The sequence below is a fragment of the Pteropus medius genome, unplaced genomic scaffold (assembly GCF_902729225.1).
Source record: "Pteropus medius unplaced genomic scaffold, Ma_sr-lr_union100, whole genome shotgun sequence".
NCBI classification, from domain to species: Eukaryota; Metazoa; Chordata; class Mammalia; order Chiroptera; family Pteropodidae; genus Pteropus; species Pteropus medius.
In genome coordinates, this window is record NW_024344378.1 from 58,845,601 (window position 1) to 58,865,058 (window position 19,458).

General features: G+C 42.5%; 1 protein-coding gene and 1 pseudogene across 13 annotated transcripts in view; both read right to left on the reverse strand.

The window, feature by feature from the left end:
• ARHGAP22 (Rho GTPase activating protein 22) overlaps positions 1-19,458 on the reverse strand; it is a 186,794-nt gene that overhangs the window by 27,558 nt on the left and 139,778 nt on the right. For 9 of the 13 annotated variants that reach the window (XM_039872347.1, XM_039872337.1, XM_039872338.1 and 6 more), the window contains one exon: positions 3,163-3,339. The exons of 1 other annotated variant lie outside the window; for it this stretch is intronic. In XM_039872347.1, coding sequence (XP_039728281.1) covers positions 3,163-3,339 — 177 coding nt within the window. Of the gene's footprint in view, positions 1-3,162; positions 3,340-13,548; positions 15,172-19,458 lie in introns of those variants that run through there. 3 more of the 13 variants (XM_039872348.1, XM_039872342.1, XM_039872350.1) reach the window with 2 other exon arrangements.
• Positions 276-394, reverse strand: LOC120609973 (uncharacterized; annotated as a pseudogene).

Below are 19,458 nucleotides of genomic sequence, written 5' to 3' on the forward strand. Positions count from 1 at the left end.
GATTGGGACAAAGCATGGCCTTTGGGCTCAGAACATCAGACTTCATTTTTCAGCTCTGCTCCCTGACTAGCTGTGTTGTCTTCAGCAAATTACTTAGACTCTTCGACCTGCAGTTTCTCTTCTTTCATTCTTTGATTTATCTTTTATTATTTCTATAGTGAAATATGCAAATATCCAGAAAAGTACTTATAGTGTATGTGTACAGATTAGCACAATATTGCAAAATAAACATCTGTGTAACTATGACTACCATCCTTACTTTTTTTTTTTTAAAACGCCAGCAGCACCTGGTCTTCCTAGGTGGTCTCCCATACAAGTACTAACCAGGCCCAACACTGCTTAGCTTCCAAGATCAGATGAGATCAGGCATGTTCAGGATGGCATGGCCATAGACCATCCTGACTTTTATGTCATTCATTTCTTTGCTTCTCTACATTTTTGCTGCCTATTTATCCATCCATAAATAATATAGTATACTTCTGCCTTGTTTTTCAACTTTTTATAAATTGAATCATAAAGCTCGTTATTGGGCTTCCCTAGTTCCACATTATGTTTTTAGGATTCAGGCTTATTGGATTGAGCTGTAGTTAAACTCACTGTTATGAGTTTTCTAAGAATGAAATGTATTAATTTATCCATTATATTGTTGTTAAACACTCGGTTGGCATCAGTCTGTCACAAATATGGCTGCTGTGAACATGTGACACGTACAAGTCTCCTGGCATACCCGTGCACATATTCCTCTTTGGGACATGCCTAGCAGTGCAATCGCTGACTTTGGGACATGCCTAGCAGTGCAATCGCTGACAGGTGTGCATAGTGCTGACTTTTGCAGATATTGCCAAACTACTTTCCTATCAGAATATGCAAGTGTCTATAGTTCACTATCTTCATCACTGCTTGGAATCTGTCATCTTTTTCATTCAGTCATGCTGGTGGGTGAGTAGAAGAATCACACTGTGGTTAAATCTGCATTTCCCTGATTACTAATAAAGTTGAACACCATTGACTATGTTCTTTGGTCATGAGGATTTCTTCTTTTGCGAAGTGCCTGTACAAGTCTCTTGAGTGTGTTTCCACAGGCTTGTCTGTCTTTTCCTTATTGGTTTGTAAGTCAAATTTGAGATATAAGTCATTTGATGGTTGTACATGTCGCAAATACCTTCTCTTAACCTATAGCTTGTCTTTTCATTTTTTAAATCTATGTTTTAAAGAACAGATGCTCTTCATTTTATGTGGCACAATTTGTCTATATTTTCCTAAAAGATTAATGCTTTTTGTAACTCATTTTTAAAAAATCTTTCTCTGCCACAAGATCATGATGATATTCTCTTTTCCTAGTACTCAGAGGTGTCACCTGTCATAAAGCAAAGTCTAGCTGCATGGAAGTCTGCTTCTGGTCTCTCTTCTGATCCACCAGTTCACTTTCAACCACCTTGCACCACAGGAGGCCCATAGAGGCTGCAGAAATCCCTGGGTGGGCTTGGGCTCTGCCAGGCCAATTAAACTGGGGCTATGGGTCATATTTGCTGCAATCATCAGAGGGCAGGGAGGCCATGGCTAACAGTGTGAGGCCATTTATGAAGCCAAGGAGAAAACTTTGACTTTCAAAGTCATAATGACTCTTCTGCATGAGAGATTTGTGGTTCTATGAAAAGTTCGCGAATTCCGTAGCCAGGAATGAAAGAGGAGAACTGGTGAGGTGAGGAGTGAAGGAAGAGGCTCAGTCTACAGGGCATGCAGGATATGCAGATGAGCTGTGAGCCCCTAAAAATAAGTTTCTCTCTTTGCCTGGACGTGGCACCAATTAAATACTGTGTGGGGAGAGAGAGGGCATCCATGGCTCATGGTCAGAACGCAGCCAGCCTGAAGGCCCTGGTCTCCACATTCAGCAGAGAATCAGTGATCCTAGTCTACCTGGCATGGTAACCCCTTCTAAAAGCTCTTTTCGTGATGACTTCATAGAGACACCAACCTACAGAGACAGCAACTCCACAGCTGGGAGTCATCTTTCCTTTCTCTTCTACCCCATTTCCAGACCATCAGCAAAACCTAGCAGCTCTACCTTCAGAACCCATATACAGCTGACCATTCTTCACTGTCTTCTCCACTCCCACGCCATCCCATGCCCCTGTGACCCTTGTCTCATGACTGTCCCAGCATGTTGCATCCGCTCTTGTCTCTCTATGTTCTATCCCTTACATGGCAGCAGCCAAGAGGGCTCTTTTTATAAATCTATGTCAGGTAGTATCTGTCTCTTGCTCAGAGCCCTTCCTGATGCCCCATCAATTTAGAACAAAATCTGTAATCCCCGTCATGTCCCCAAGGTCTCGGCAACCTCTGTCACCTCAGAGGTCCTCCACTTTCTTATCCTCACTCCCTCAGACCACCTGGCCTTCCTGAGATTCCTGTGTACCCATCACTCAACCCTACCTCAGGGCCTTTTCACTTGCTGGTCCCTCTGCTTGAATGCTCTTCCCTCAGCATTCCCCTGGTGGGCTACAACCTCTAACACATACTATCTGTCCTCCCACTTAGCTTTACTTTGCTCATTGGGTTTCTCACTACTAGACATCATGGGACATGTTTATATGCCTACCATCTGTCTCCCACGGGACAAAGGAGGTGATGGGAGGGTGGAGGCATCATCTACTTTGTTTACCACTAAATTCCCAGTATCTAGAATGCAACCCAGTACATTTTAGGCATTCAGTAAGTGTTTTGAATGAATAAAGGAGGAAGTGAGTAAATGGGAACTGCAGCTTTCATATTAGGGGGTGAGTTCTGTAGGCAGTGCAAGAGCCCCACATGGCTCAGCAAGAAGGAAGCTGTACTTAGGCATCTGATATGACCCCGTGAGCGTCCACTTCTGGACTATGTGCAGACCACCTCACACACTCCCAGTGTCCTGCAGGGGTCTGATGCAGAGAGGCAAGTACGCAAAAGCTATAGGACTATCTGGTTGGAGGAGGGCGTGTCTTTGAAAAGTGGCCCTGATTTCCCCTGCCAGGGCTTTCTTGGTGCACCTGACGAGGAGCTCTTAGGGGCCTGCAGCAGAAGAGGATGACACTGCCTACATGCCAGAAGAAGCATGGGCACAGCCAGGGAGTCCTGAGCGAGCAGAGTCCTGCAGGCCCAGTGGGAGGCAAAGGGCATGATTACCTGGAGGCAAGGGTTCTAGAGGGTGAGCATGCGGGCTACGGGCAGTACCTCCACCAAACGGGGCCCAGATGACCCGGCGGATGGCCTGCACCCAGTCCTCCATGTCACGCTGGGAGCTGGCCATGAGCAGGAGCGCCTCAGGGTTGGCCGGCACCTTCTCCCGCTCCCCGGCACCACCTGCAAGACAGGGAGACACAGGCTTACTGCAGGGACCCCTGGGCAGATACCGGGCGCCCTTCCCAACAGCACTCTCTTCAGCCCAGGCACGGGTTCGTTTTTATCCACCTGGGCTGCAAGAAAGCCCTCTCTCCAACACCTTTCAGCAACGGCCACGCTTTGGGTTCTAATTTTGCAGCCCGTCCCTCACACCTCACTCATCTGTCTTTGGGGAACTTTTAGATTCCTCTTTTCTCCCTTAGTCTTATTTTTCCATATAAATCTGAAATCATTAAAATCATCCTAGGGCACTATTAGAAAAAAAGCATTCAGATTTGAGGCCAGCTTAGAAAAGTTCATACCCAGAGTAACCATTCCAGAAGTTCGCACCTGCCTCTGCTACAGCTAGACATTAGATCCTTAGCTAAAGGAATGTGGATGGGGAAGCTCAGACAGCTGTTTGCAAACTGACTTTTTCCCTAAGGAGTTCCAATGGTTCTCATGTTTTCATGTGTAAATGAATTAATCTTTCACATGTAAATGAACTATTCTTTATGTGTATAGACCATTTACACTAAAGTTCATAGGTAATTTAAGAAATTTTCAAGAATGATCTTGTCTTTATGGCACCCCCCCAAAAATCCCGTAATATGTAACTTGCCTATGTACTTGCCTAAGGTCCCAGGGCCTCAGACCCTAACTAGGACAGTCTGCCAGTGGGGTGAGTCCCAGGAACCCATGTTCCCAAGGGGACAGGATGGCAATGGTGAGAACTGTGATACCCAAGATGGTTCTTGCTAGAGCCCACAAGCCCAGGATGGAGACCAGACAGGAGCAAGGGCTTACTGAGTGCTTGGTACATGCCTGGGACTCTTCTAGAAGCTGCAGACACTTAAATGAACAAAGCTGAGATACATTTGCCCTCTTAGGATTCTTTAATCTTCACAGTGACTCTGAGGGAGGTACTGTTACTATCTGCATTTTACAGATGAGGAAACTGAAGCACAGAGTGATTAAAGAACATGTCTGAACTCACATAGCTAATATATAGTACAGTCAGGGATTCAGTCTCTAGCTCTGGGCTGACTCACCCCACACTCCTGCCATCTCCTACAAATGAGGAGTTGGGCTGATAATGTTCACAGAAAGGTAGCTAAGGACTAGAGACACAAATGAGGCTGCTCTGAGGGCTGGGGCATGGGAAGGAGTGCATCCTTGCTGAGGGGACACTAGAAGCAAGGCCTGCGGCTGTAGTGGGGAAGCAGGCTGGAGAGGCCCATAGGGCCCAAAGCTCAGGAGGGTGGTGAACATGAAGATAAGACTGCCAGGGCCCTAGGTTGCCTTCTGGAGTCCTCCACTACACATACAGCCCTGTTCCTTTGAGTCCATGAAGCTACTGGTCAGCAGAGCTGCAGAGGTGGCAAGGAAGTATGCTTGGGGCAGAAGCAGAGACAGCAGAATCCCAAGAGGCAGTGTGGACCTGTCGAAAGGAAAGACTGCACCTACAGCTCAGCCGGCTGCAAGGGTCATTCATGGGGGCACAGACAGTGGATGTGCATCTTTAGGTCCCCACACCACATGGACTATGAGAGCTGGGATGACTGAGTGTTCCTGGTGGGAGGGGGAGCTGATGCTAACAGGAAACTTTTTTGCATAAGCTTTTCTGGAAAAGGGTCTCAAGATGACTCAGAAGAAAGGGAAGGGACCTGGAGGTCCATGGCTGCAAGAACTTGTTGTGGTTTCCTGTTCATCTAAAATGAATACACAGGTTTGTACCTAATATGAATTTCTCATTTTTCAATTATTTTTCCTAAAGAGGACCACCCCGATCACATAAGTTTCATATAAACTTCGTCTACAAAACTTGGATCTGCCCTGCCCAGATGTTGACAGACACTCTAAGGTCCAGCTATGCCCCTGCGCAGGATCCAGCTCTAAATCTTTGTGTTTAACTTTTAATGTATTTTTCATGCATGTAAGTTTAATCTATGTACATATTTTTTATATGTATGTTTAACTTTTTAAGCAACTACCACAAACTGTTTTCCAAGTGATCGTACCACTTTACATTCCCACCAGCAGTGCATAGGCATTCCAGTTCCTCCACTTCCTTGCTAACACTTGGTGTGGTGAGCCTTTTTACTTTTAGCCATTCTAATGGGTGTGTAGCAGTACAACATTGTGTTTAAATTTGCATGACCCAAATGACTAATGATGTTAGATATCTTTTTATGTACTTAATTGCTATCTGTGTATCTTCTTTGGTAAAATATCTGTTGAAATCTTTTGTCCATTTTTTAAATGGGTTGTTCATTTTTTCAACATTAAGTTTTGACTGCTCTTTACATAGTCTGGATACAAGTCCTTTATCAGATATATGCTTTGCAAATATTTTTCTCAGTCTGTGCCTTTTCTTTTCATTCTATTAATGTGTATTTCCAAAGGCAGAAGTTTAAAATTTTGATTAAGCCTAATTTATCAATTTTTTCCTTTTATTGAGTGGGCTTCTGAATTTGTATTTAAGACCTCTTAAGTCTGTTGACATCCTTTCTCAGGTTGAGGAAGTTCTCTTCTATTTCTAGTTTACTGAGAATTTTTATCAGAAATAAATGTTGGATTTTGTCAAAAGTCTTTTCTGTATCTATTGAGATATAACATGATTTTTTTTAGTTAATATGAATTATATTGACAGATTTTCTTCCTTTTTTAATTTTTCTATTTTTATTTTTTTAATTAGAGTTAACATACAATATTATATTAGTTTCAGGTGTACAACACAGTGATTAGACATATAACTTATGAAGTGGTCACCCCAATAAGTCCAGTACCCATCTGACACCATACATAGTTATTACAATACTGCTGACTATATTCCTCATGCTATACTCTACATCCCCATGACTATTTTGTAACTACCAATTTGTACTTCTTAATCCCCTCCCACCATTACCTCTCCCCTCACCTCCCAATCTGACAACCATCAAAATGCTCTCTATATCTATGACCTTGTTTCTGTTGTTTGACTTTTTATCCTGTTCTGTCATGTGGAAATGTCATGTTCCACATGACATTTATCTTTCTCTGTCTGACTTACTCTGCTCAGCACAATACCCTCTAGGTCCATCCATGTTGTTGCAGATGGCAAGATCTCATTCTTTTTTTATGGCTGAGTAATATCCATTGTATATATGGACCACCTCTTCTTTATCCATTCATCCATTGATGGACATCCAGGATGCCTCCATATCTTGACTACTATAAATAATGCTAAAATGAACATACGAGGGAACATGTCCCTTCAAAGTATTGTTTTGGGTTTCTTCAGATAAATACCCAGAAGTAGGATAACTGGGGTTTTTGTTTGTTTGTTTGTTTGTTCTCTAGTTATAGCCTTTGTTTTAAAGTCTATTTTGCCTGGTATGACTATTGCTACCCCAAATATTTTTTGTTTGTTTGAATTTTCATGAAACATCTTTTTAAATCCCTTTACTTTCAGTTTCTGTGTCTTTCTCTTCTTAAAATTTTTTTTGTTTCTGTGTGTCTTTCGATCTGAAGTGAGCTTCTTACAGGCAGTATATGTAGGGGTCTTGTTTTCTTATCCACTTAGCAACTCTATCTTTTGACTGGAGCGTTTAATCCACTTGCATTTAAAGTAACTGTTTCTTGATATGTAGTTATTGCCATTTTATTCATTTTTTTTAATCTTTTTTTCTTTTTCCTTCTTTTTCTTAAAGAAGTCTCTCTGACATTTCCTGTAATACTGGTTTGGTGTCGATGAACTCCTTTAGTTTTTTCTCATCTGAGAATCTCTTTATCTGTCCTTTGATTCTAAATGATAGCTTTGCTGGGTAGAGTCACCTTGGTTGTAGGCTCCTGCTTTTTGTCACTTTTAATATTTCCTGCCAATCCCTTCTGGCTTGCGAAGTTTCTGTTGAGAAATCAGCGGACAGTGTTATGGAAGCTCCCTTGAAGGTAACTAACTGCTTTTCTCTTGCTGCTTTTTAAGATTCTCTCTTCATCTTTAACCTTTGGCATTTTAATAATTATGTATCTTGGTGCAGACCTCTTTGGGTTCATCTTGTTTGGGACTCTCTGTGCTTCCTGGGTTTGTATGTCTATTTCCTTCACCAGGTTAGGGAAGTTTTCTGTCATTATTTCTTCAAATAAGTTTTCAATTCCTTGCTCTCTCTCCTCCTCCTCCTGGTATCCCTATGATGTGAATGTTGGTACACCTGATGTTGTCCCAGAGGCCCCTTAAACTATCTTCATTTCTTTTTGGATTCTTTTTTCTTGTTACTGTTCTAATTGGGTGTTTTCTGTTACCTTATCTTCTAAATCGCTGATTCTATCCTCTGCTTCATCTAACCTACTGTTAATTCCTCCTAAGGCATTCTTCATTTTAGTTATTTTAGTCTTCATTTCTGACTGGTTCTTTTTGATGTTTTCTATCTCTTTGTTAAAGTTCTCACTGAGTTCATCTACTCTCCCTCTACATTCACTGAGTATCCTTATAACCAATGTTTTGAACTCTGCATCTGGTAGATCACTTATCTCCATTTTGTTTAGTTCTTTTTCTGGAGCGTTGTTCTCTTCTTTCATTTGAAACATGTCCCTTTGTTGCCCAATTTTGGTTGCCTACTTTTGTTTGTTTCTATGTATTAGGTAGGGCTGCTATGTCTCCTGGTCTTAGTTAAGTGGCCTTATATAGTATGTATGCTATGGGTCTCAGGGGTACAGCCTTCCCTCATCACCTGAAACAGGTGTTCCAGGTATATCCCTTGTATGGTGTGTGTGTGTTCTCTTGTTATAGTTGAGCCTTGGTTGCTATTGGCTCATCAAGGAGAAGGATTGACCCTCACACTGATTGTGATGACTGGTCATGATCAATGAAGGAGCTGTTGTGCAGGCACTGACAGTACACAGCAGTATTCACTTTAGCGGGTCTCTGGTGCCTGCCTTGTCTGTCCTTTGGGTGTGTAATCCTCAGACGTGGGTGGTGCCCTGGGTGGTGCTTGGCTCAGACCAAACCCCACCACTGGGTGTGCAGGCCAGGGCCATGCCACAGGCCAAGTTCACCTACAGCCTGGTCCCTGCCTGGGGCCACCTGGCATGAGCCACCAAGCAATCTGCAGATGGGCACCATCCATGCTTGGCTTGGATGTGCCTCAAGAGGCCAAGCTGCAAACTGAAGCCAGCTACCACTAGTGCCAGGCTTAGGGCTGCTCAGCAAGAGGTACGGGCATGCCAAGGCAAGATGTTGCTTGTTTAGGTTTTGAGAACCTTTGAGAGATTTCAGAAAAGTCTACAGCATAAGCCAAGACAGGCCATTTGTATGGAAAATCTACTGGAAGCGGCTTTGGTGGGCTCACACACTGGGAAGGACAGGATCTCGGGGAATCACTAGGGTGGGGCAACTAGTATTAGCTATGTTGATAGAGGCTCAGATATGGCACCTGTGTGGGTCTGCAAGCCAGGCAGAAGAGGGCTCAACAAAGAAATAACACCCTCTGCCAGCACTTCTGTCTGGGAGAAAGCTGCCCTTCCAGCCCTTGTCTTGAAGCAAGACAACTAAGTTCCTCTTCGTATGTCCCTGGCACCTTTTAAGGCCCTAGAGCTCAGAGCAAGTGAGTCTGTCACTGAGTAGGTCTGCATGCGGGCTCATTAAAAGGCATGTCTGCGACTCTCTCAGCCCTTCATCTCGCTCAGCCACAATCTCCACTGGTTTTCATAGCCAGAAGTTGTGGGGACTTCTCTCCCCAGCACTGGAACCCTAGGCTGGGGAGCCCAGTGTGGTGCTGGGATCCATCACTCTTCCAGGGGTACCTTTGCAGCTGAGATATTTCTCCTGACTCTCAACTACCACATGTAGGTATGGCCTGCCCATTTTGTGTCTCTGCCTCTCCTACCAGTCTTGAGGCGGCCTCATCTGTGTGTCCCCAGTTGTAGGACTCTTGTTCAGCTGGACTTCAGGTGACTTCTAATAATGGATATTCTGTAGCTGTAATTTTGATGTGGGTGTGAGAGGAGGCAAGCACAGCATTTACCTACTCTGCCATCTTGACCAGAACTAGAGATAGATTTTCTGATCTTAAACCAACCTTACATTCTTAGAGGAATCCCAATTGGTCATGATGTATTATCCTTTTTATATGTTGTAAGATTTAATTTGCTAAAATTCTGTTGAGAATTTTTCAACTTATTTCATGAAGAATACTGGTTTGCCATTTTCTTTTCTTATAATGTCTTTGTCTGGTTTTAGTATCTGGGTAATGCTGGCCTCACAGAATAAGTTGGTAAGTATTCCTTTCTTTTCAATATTTTTGGAAGAGTTTGTATAGAGTTGCTACTATTTCTTTAATGCTTCGTAGAATTCGCCAGCGAAGCCACCTAGAGATGGACTTTTCTTTTGGGGAAAGTTTTTTTTTAATGAACAAATTCAATTTACACACACACACACACACACACACACACACACACACACACACACACACATATGTCTTCTTGAGTGAGCTTTGATAATTCATATCTTTTAAGGAAAGTGTTTCATTTAAGTCATAGAATTTGTTGGTATAAAGTTGGTCATAATATTTCTTTATTATCCTTTTAGTATTTGAAGAATCTCTAGTGATGTCACCGCTCTCATTTCTGATACTGATAATCTCTTTTTTCTTCCCTGATTAGTCTTGCAAGACGCTTACAACAGCAGGGTGGACAGTTGAGGCACAGGCCATATGACCTTAAAACCTAAAATATTTACTATCTAGCTCTTTAAAAAATTTTGCTAACCAGAAAAACAAAGTCAAAAGAAAAAAAAAAAAAAAAGCTGGGTTTTTTTTTTCGATTAATAAAATCAGAAATTTCCTCAAGTGCACGGGGTGATGAGTTCTCAAGGGAGTTTTCTCTCTTAGCAACTCTTTGCTCCTTGATATCCTATCCTGAAAACTCTGGCTGCTTTTGTCTCCCAGGTCTCTAAGCTCTGTCTCCACCTGAGTTTCCCCTTCCTGCATCACAGCCTAGATAGGAACTTTCTCAGGGCAATAAATTGGGGCATATGCAGGGCTAATGTCATTTGTTTCCCATCTCTTGGGGGACCATAGTCCTTCATTGCCTGATGTCAAGTATCTTGAAATCCATGTTTCTTATACATTGTCCTTTTCTGGCATTGTTTTAGATAAAGAGTAAATCAGTGACCTGTCCAATGCTGCTCATACCCTCTGTTCAAAATCCTGCAATGGCCCCTTTCTCAGCAAAGTCCTTGCAATGGTCTTCCAAACCCCCCAAACCCTCATTTGCTACTCTTCGGACTTCATTTCTGCTCTCCTCTTTGCTCATTGCCATTCCTTGAACAACCAGGCACACCCCTGTGCTAGGGCCTTTGCACCTGCATTCCCTTTGCCCTTACTGTTGCCTGGAAAGCTGTTCTCCCAGACACTGGCACGACTTTCTCCCTTACCTCCCCAGGTCTTTCCTCAAATATCACTTCCCTGGGGAATCTTTCCTGGTCACTCTATTTAAACTTCACTCTGCAACACCCATCACATCCCACACCCATTCCTGACTATAATTTTTCCATAGCACTTATCACAATCCAATACACATATATTTTATGTGTTTACATGACTTACTTATTTATACTTTTTATTTTTGACCCACTCCCACTATGTCAGTTTTATAAGCAACTTCAGCAAGCTGAGCAGTGCCTGGCATGGGAGGGTATGCACAGAATCTGTGATAAATGAAAGATTAATAACAGCAGCAGAAGAAGCTAGGTAGCTGACATACACAAAATACTCACTCTAAGGTAGGCATGATATTAATGAATTGATGAGCCTTAGAAGTTTGAGCATTCACGAGGGAAGCAGTGTCATTATCCCTATTTTAAAGAAAAGGATGGAGGAAATATTTGCAAATCATATATCTAATAAGGGGTTAATATTCAAAATATATAAAGTACTTATACAACTCACACACACACAAAAATGGACAGAGGATCTGAAGAGACATTTTTCCAAAGCTATATACAAACAGACAACAGGTATGTGAAAAGATGCTCAACATCATTAATCATCAGGGAACTGCAATGAGAAACTACCTTACACCTTTTAGAATGGCTATCATGAAAAAGACAAGAGACAACAAGTGCTGGTAAGGATGTAGAATAAAGGGAACCCTTGTTCACTGTTGGTGGGAATGTAAATTGGTATAGCTACTATGGAAAGCAGTATTGAGGTTTCTTAAAAAATTAAAAATATAACTACTATATCATCTCACAATTCAACACCTGGGTATTTATCTGAAGAAGGCGAAAATACTAACTCAAAAATTCATATGTACCCCCATGTTTACTGCAGAACTATTCATGATAGCCAATATGTGAGAACAACCTCAGTGTCCAAAGAAAATGTATATATCCAATGAAATATTATTCGGCCATAAAAAAATAATGTAATCTTACCATTTGCAACATGGATGGAGCTTGAGGGCATTATGCTAAGTGAAATAAGTCAGACAGAGAAAGACAGATACAGTAGGTTCTCACTTTTATGTGGAATCTAAAAACAAACAAACAAACAAACATCCAAGCTCAGAGAACAGATTGTTGGTTGCTTGGGGGGGCGAGGGAGGGAGATAGGCAAAATGGGTGGAGAGTCAAAAGGCACAAACTTTCAGTTATAAAATAAATAAGTCATGTTATAAAATAAGTAAGTTATAAAATAACTTATAAAATAAATAAATAAATAAGTTATAAAATACATAAGTCATGGAACTGTAATGTACAACATGGCAACTATAGTTAATAATACTATATTGCATTTTGAAAGTTGCTAAGAGAGTAGATCTTAAAAATTCTCATCATAAGAAAAAAATTCTGTAACTATGTATGATGATGAATGTTACCTAGACTTAAAATGATTATTTGACAATATATACCAATATGGAATCACTATGTTGAATACCTGAAACTAATATGTTTGAGTCAATTATATCTCAATAAAAAAATAATAAAGGAAAGGAAACTGAGGCTCAGAGATGTTTAGAAACAAGCCTGAACTGTACAAACAGTGAACTATGACCCCAGGCAGTCTGGCTTCCGTCCTGATTCCACCCTCATCTACTTCAGCTTGTTCAAGTGGACCAGCCCCCCGGTGACAGCCAGGACCACAACCCAGCTTTTCCTAGCTGGGCTTTCTTCCACTATGAATTCCTGAATTTAAGAACTTTCTTTTGTGAGTCTCTTTTTCCATCCACAGAAATGACTTTGCGGGAGAGGTGGTGACTCCAAAATGGAACAGATTCCAGCAGGGGTTCCAGGACAAGAACTCTTATCTTTCAACTTTACTATTTAAAAATTTTTACAATAAAAGAAAAAAGAGTAAATGATATATGTGAAAGCATTTTGTAAACCACTGTAGCCCATGGGACTCATGCTATGACAGTCAAGTGAAAACGCTATTAGTCTGATGTAATTAATCAAATGATATCTGGATTAGTCTGCCCCTACCAGGATTTACAGAAAATCTGTAAAAAGATAAAAGAAGTCACTATTTAAAGATGACACCGGCTACAGTGTATGATTTTTCACAGGGCCCACTATCATTCTACTGGCTGCTCAGGGGAGCAGGGAGCTCAAAGGATGGCCCTAAACAGCTGGATTCCCACAGGTAAAGACCAAGTATGGGGACACAGCTAGCTGTCTGGAGCAGTGTAGTCCAGTAGAAATATAATTCAAGCCACATCTATGATTTTAAATGTTTAAGTAGCTACATTAAAAAGTAAAAAGATAATAGGTAAAATTATTCTGAATAATAACTTTTATCCCAATACATCCTCTTAATTGGGACTACCTACATTTCAGGTACTCAATAGCCATACTTGGCCGGTGGCTACAGGCTTAGATGGCTTTTAGACAACCTTGATTAAGCTGGAGTGGAAGGGAAGAAAGACCACCGTCAGACCTCCTGAGACTGCCCATGTGTGTGGTACCAGCTTTGGGCAACACCTATGGAGACTGGGTTTTCCTGTAGTCTCCAGGGCAGCCTCTCCTGCCCACCTCTGCCAGGTTGTACCAGGCTCCAAACCTGAGCAGGGGTCCAAGCCGCCCATGTGTCCTACTGTCTTCACTCATTTCTCTTAACCTACCTGGAGCCACCAAACACTTGCTCTTCAAGGGTTAACCATCCCTTAGTCTGGTATCCCGAAGCCTACTCTTGACCGTAGCTATCCACTTACCCCTGGGCAGATGCCTGCTTCTCTTCAGATGCCTGTTGGGGCAGAAGGGCATGGTGCAGGAAGTGGTGAGGCTGTGGTAGGAGGCAGGGCTGTCAGGCACTTGTCAGGCCAAGGACTGACCCAGGTGCAAAGGCAGGCAGCTCGGGAACTTGTAGGAAAGACTGCAGCTGTGGGCTGCCTTCGTACTCTGCTCTGCCCACAGGTGCCGGACCAGGCCCTTTTTGTCTCCCCAGGAACTTCTGTACTTCTCAGCGTCCCAGCAGGGACTGTCCAGGGTGGGGCTAGGAGGACAAGCCAGTCCTGCGGTGCTCCCCGCTGGTACAGGGGGCTGCCTGCATTTCCTACAAGGGAAATCCCAACCCAGATCCCTTGCGCTTTCCACCTTGCACACTTCCTCCCCTGCATTCTTGGACCAGAGTATGGGAAGTGCAGTCTGGCAACCACTGGGTCCAGTCCATCTCGTTCCCACAGCAGGTAAGGGGCTGGACCCCAGCCCCACCGGTTTTCTGCCTTGGGGTTTTCCTCTCCATGTGAGAAGTCTGATACATAAATGTGCTTACTGGCCACATAATCTTTCTATGTTTCCATCTTTTCATCAATGAGAAGTGAGTAACTAAACTCATCTCATGAGGTTCTGGTGAGGAAATCATAGGCTGGGCTATGTGTGCATTCATACCCCCTACATTCACTGTCATCTTTGTGTTATGGACTAGGAAGTGGGAACTCCAAGAGCTTCCAGTGGCCCAGGGCCACCCAGCTGAGAAATGGCACAGCCAAGATTTGAACTCAGCAGTTTTAGATTCTCTCCATGAAATCAGCTGCCACCCTAACGGTGTCTCCATCACTCCAAGGGAGCCCAAGCCAGCCCCCTTGCCCAGCCTGGTGGACTCCTCTATCATCACCCACTCCTCCTAGGACACAGCATCAGGAACCTGGACCATGGGACACATCTGCTTAAAACTCTTCAGAGGGCCTACTGTCTTGGAATAAAACCCAACTCTGATGTGACCTTGGGCTTCCGGGTCCCCTGACCACATCTCCTCCCACTTGCCTACCCTTATTGCCATCCACCTTTCTGGTCTCCTTTCTCTTCCTCAAGCTCATCCTCTTCCAACTAGAACCTCGGCACTTCTAGGTGCTCTGTTACTCTCTCAGCTGTTTGTAGGGCTGCCTCCCTCTCACCTTCAGCCCTCAACTCAAGCATCCATTAGAGAAAGCTTCCCTAGGTGAGACCTTTGTCAAGTAACTGCTCCTCCTGCCCAGTGATTCTTATACTCCTTTACACAACACAGCACTATTGGAAATTAGCTTATTTATTTGTATCTTTGTTTACTGTGTCTCTGCTAAAGGAACATAAGTTTCATGACAGCAGATCTTGCCTCCTTTGGTCTCCCTGGTATCCCTAGGGACTAGTCCAGTACCTAGAAAAGGGTAGGAGTTCAATAAATAACAGTGGTCATTGGGGGTACACATGGAGGGCTCTGTGGAAGTGGCAGGGAATCTCTCTTTAAAAAATATCCAAGTTTTATTGGATGTTTACCATATGCTGGGCTTTGAATATCTTAACTCAATATCCTTACAATAACCCCATAAGGTGGTGCAGTTATGGCACCCATTTTACAGACAAGAAAACAAGAAGAGAGAGAAATTCATCTGAGGCCACATGGCTAATTAAAGTGGAGCTTCCCAGGTGGCCCTGGTTATCAACAGAAAATTACTTGCCAACTGGTCTTCTAAAGTGCTTGCCACTCACAACCTACTCTTAAGAATTGAGGATCTCGACCCATGCAGTCTGGCTGTAGTCTGCCTTCCTGGGTCTATCCCAGTGGTGGGCAAACTCTAAGATGGCACCCAATGAACCCTGCTTCCTGCTATTCACGCCCTGTATAATCACCTGTAAAGGCGAGCTAGATCTAGTAATTTGCTTTCAATGAATAGAAGAACATGGCAAAAAGTGACAGGGTGTCAATTATGAGATTAAGTTACAAAAAGACAATGGCTTGTGTCTTGTGTCCCCTCCACTGCAGCAGCATACAGCCAGGGATGTGAGGAGGCCAGCATAGATTGCACCTAATGTCACTACACTGGGCATGTGTGTTATGTCAGCCCCTCTCCTCCTTGAGATATGCTGAGACTTCTTTTATCTCTAGGGAAACAGTAAAGTCTCCTGAACAGAGTATGCCAGGACCCTGAGTCCACAGGAAGGCCCTCACTGAATCCCCTTCCCTTAGGGCCAGGACAGTAAAGAAAATCAGACACATCGAAAAAAATGTGTTCCAACATTTTTCTGGTTCCAGGGCAAAGGGTTAGAGCCCCAGCAGTCAGTGTGCAATGGACCCACTGCAGCCCCCCACAGCCGCACTGTACCCTGTCCTTTGTAGGGTTCTCGCACCTACTCTGGGTTGTCAATTGAATCTCTTGATAAGCTGGAATTAAAAGTGAAATTATTGTTGGCCAGAGAAAGGCAGTGGCCACAGAGTGCTACTGAGTGTTCCAAAACTCAAAATCGCCCAGGCCAGCAACAACAAAACCTAGCACAATCTCAGAAGCCATGTAATGTCCAAAATAGGGGAATGGCTTAGTAAAAGGGATACAGAAATGTGGTGGAATCATACATAGCCATTAAAAATGAGCACTTAAAGGATATTACATTCACTTTTTAAAGAAATGAAAAATAGTCGCACTTTACAGGCCACCCTAAAACTGGAGTACAGCCTCTGAGACACAGGGTTCCTGTAGGAGCTTGTGAGAAAGGCAACCTGACTTCTAAGTGAAGAGGAATTTTCACTCAAAAGGCTAATCAGCTCTTTGTTCTGCTTCTGTAGATATGCTTGCTGCATAGGCCTTACTTGAAATTAACTAAAGACTCATCTTCCCTTTTGCTTGTTCTGTTTAAGCAACAAATGTAACTAAATGTAACTGCCTGTACCCCCTAGCAACTCCCATACTTTGTAACTTTGTAACTGCCAGAAACCCATAGCAACTCTCTGTGCTTTATAACTATCTGAGGACAAATTAACCAATCAGCCCATGCCAAATAGGTTCTATTTTAGCAATGTTGCAACTGAGCTCTGGGGCCCAGATCTTCAGAGTGCTAACTCCTCTGGGACGACCTGCATAAGAAACCCGAGTTCTCCTACGCTCTGAGTGCTGGTTGGTTTCTCACTGCTCTGATTTTTGCGACTTTTCTGCAACATAAGGACCTATCAAAAGATCCTCTTCATCAGGGGTATGACCTCCCTTCCTGTGGGATGCTTGGTGGCCATCTTGTGACCACACTGACCAGCCAGTGATCAAAGCCAACAGGCCAAGGAGGGCAGAGGTGAAGGAGAAAGAGCCCACACCCTCCCTCACTTGGCTGAGCACCTGAAATGCTGACCCAGGAGCTGCCTATCTGAGTTTCACAGTTAGTCTGTGAGAATAACTTATGTCCTTTTATTTGAACCAGTTAGGTGGGCTCTTCTACTTCCTGTAGCCAGGTCTAAGGAGAAACCTTGGAAGGCACTTGACAACATTTAACATCCATTTTGATAAAAAGTCTCTATTGAATAGGGATAGATCCTTCTTCAACATGGATAAACCCAAAGTCAACAGTGTTTAGTCGAGAGACAATGGTAGCATTCCCGTCGAAGCCAGGGAAAATACAAGAATATCCACTATCACCACTGTTATATAACATTTTCCTGAAACTATTCACCAGTGCAATAGATGAGAGAAAGAACATAAAACCATAAAAACTGGAGGGAAGAACATGGTGTTATTATTTTTCAGTTATCTATTTATATGTGAGGAAAACCTAAGTCCATGAACTGAAAACCATTACAAGCAATAAGAATTCAGTAAGGTAGCTAGACACAAACTTAATATACAGAAATCACAATCTATTTGTAATTAAAAGAAACAAATGCATACAATCATATACAGAAGACAACTCAACAAAAATGCCAGTTCCTCCTAATTTAGTCTGTAAATTTAACACAATAAAATACTAACAGTATTTTTTTAATTAGAAAAGATGGCTATAATGTTCATAAACAAAAATAGCATGTGTATTTTTGTAAAAAAGAATAATGAAGTCAGAGCAGCCCTACTAATTATCAAAATGAAGTATACAGCTACAATAATGAACACAGCATGGTACTGCCCAATATAAGCAGAGATAGGCTCAAACACATACGGGGGTGCAGAATAAAATTAAGGAGTTATTTCAAACAGGCAAGTATAAGATGGATTATTTAATAACTGAAATAGGACGACTGGATTAAAAATTACCAAGTTGGACCCTATATCACATCTTATAACAAAATAAGAATTCAAAATGGTTCAGGATTTAAAGATGAAAAATGAAATGATCAAAGAACCAGGATCAACCGTGGAAGAAATCTTGTATGCTCTTGAAGTACGAAAGGTCTATCTGAATATGACACAAAAAACAGACACAACAAAATTTCACTACATAAAAGTTAAAAACATTTGCGTGGCAAAAAAAAAATAATATATATATATATACACACACACACATATATATATGTATATAATATATATAAAGACAACTGGTAAAAGGAGATGGGAGGAATATCTATTCAGATTTGAAATGTTCTGTTAGTACTGTTAAGTGAAAAAAGCAATCACATGCTATTGTGTTTTGCAAAGGAAGGGAAGGTACGAGGAAGAACAGAAGACATACTTATTTGTTTGAATATGTCCAAAATATCTCTGGATGAGAAAGACGACATTGGGAGCAGTGGTTCTAGGGAGGAAAATGGGTAGCTAAAGGAGAAGGGTGCAGGAAGGCTAGAATTTTGTCTATTGATATTTGAACTATGCTACCTATTTAAAAAAGTAAATGAAAACAGAATTTAATATAAAGTGATGAGTGAAAGACATCTTCTTACATCATGCATGGGTAGTGAGGCAGTGAGTGGTAGGTTTGCAGACAGCACAGAGTTAGGGGCAGGTATAGGCCTGGTGAGCATATTGGCACCTGGGAGTCACTCAGAACCTGGTGGAGGCACCACCTGAGAGGGACTGTGAGGAAAGTGGGCAGACCCTTAGTATAAAGTAAATTTTGCATAACCTCGTTTTGTGAAATAATTTGACAATACCTATCAAAATTTTAAATGACTATCCATTCCAAGTTCTTTACTTTTCAGATAAATTTACACACCTGCATAGGGGCAGTAAGACCAAACTAGGGACAACTTAACTGTCCTTCAACTTAAATAATAAATAATGTGCTGGTTAAATAAATTATATACATCAAAAAAAATGTGATAACACATGATGGGACAATACATTATGTGGAAAAAAGCAAAACACAATGTAAAGAATATGCTGGCATTTGTATAAGAGCAACATGTACCCACAAGGGTGTGGCTGTTCATTGCCTATTTCTGAAAGGACAAGTGGGGCAGGGGGACCTGTGCTTGCTTCGGGAGAGCAAGCGAGGAGCTCAGAAACACAAGACTTACTTCTCACTACGTATTCTCTGACGTGTCTGAGTGTGTCATCATGGGCACAGATTACTTTCTTGAATAAAGACTGTTTCTTTTCACTATTAAGAGAGGTGGCAGCTCATGTGCTTACCCTGCAGAAGTCATGCGCTTTGACTGCTTTTAATGTAGGAAAATGCCCCAGATGTCTTCCAAATGGTTTGAGCTCCAAATTCCCCTTTTGCCAGCCCATCCCCATAGCAGTTTCATTTCTCAAAATGAGCATCTCCCTGGGAAATCTCTTGTGGTGCTGGGGATGTTTGGGTTTTTAGGGAACCTATGTAGACCTAGCCACGGGCAGCACCCGTGAGAGAACTAGGGCTGGGATTGTTCTCATAGGGACAATTGCAGAAGTGAAGAAAGGGTGGGACAGGCTGGGGAATGCCTGAAGGCTATCTGAATGCAAGTCCGACCTTTC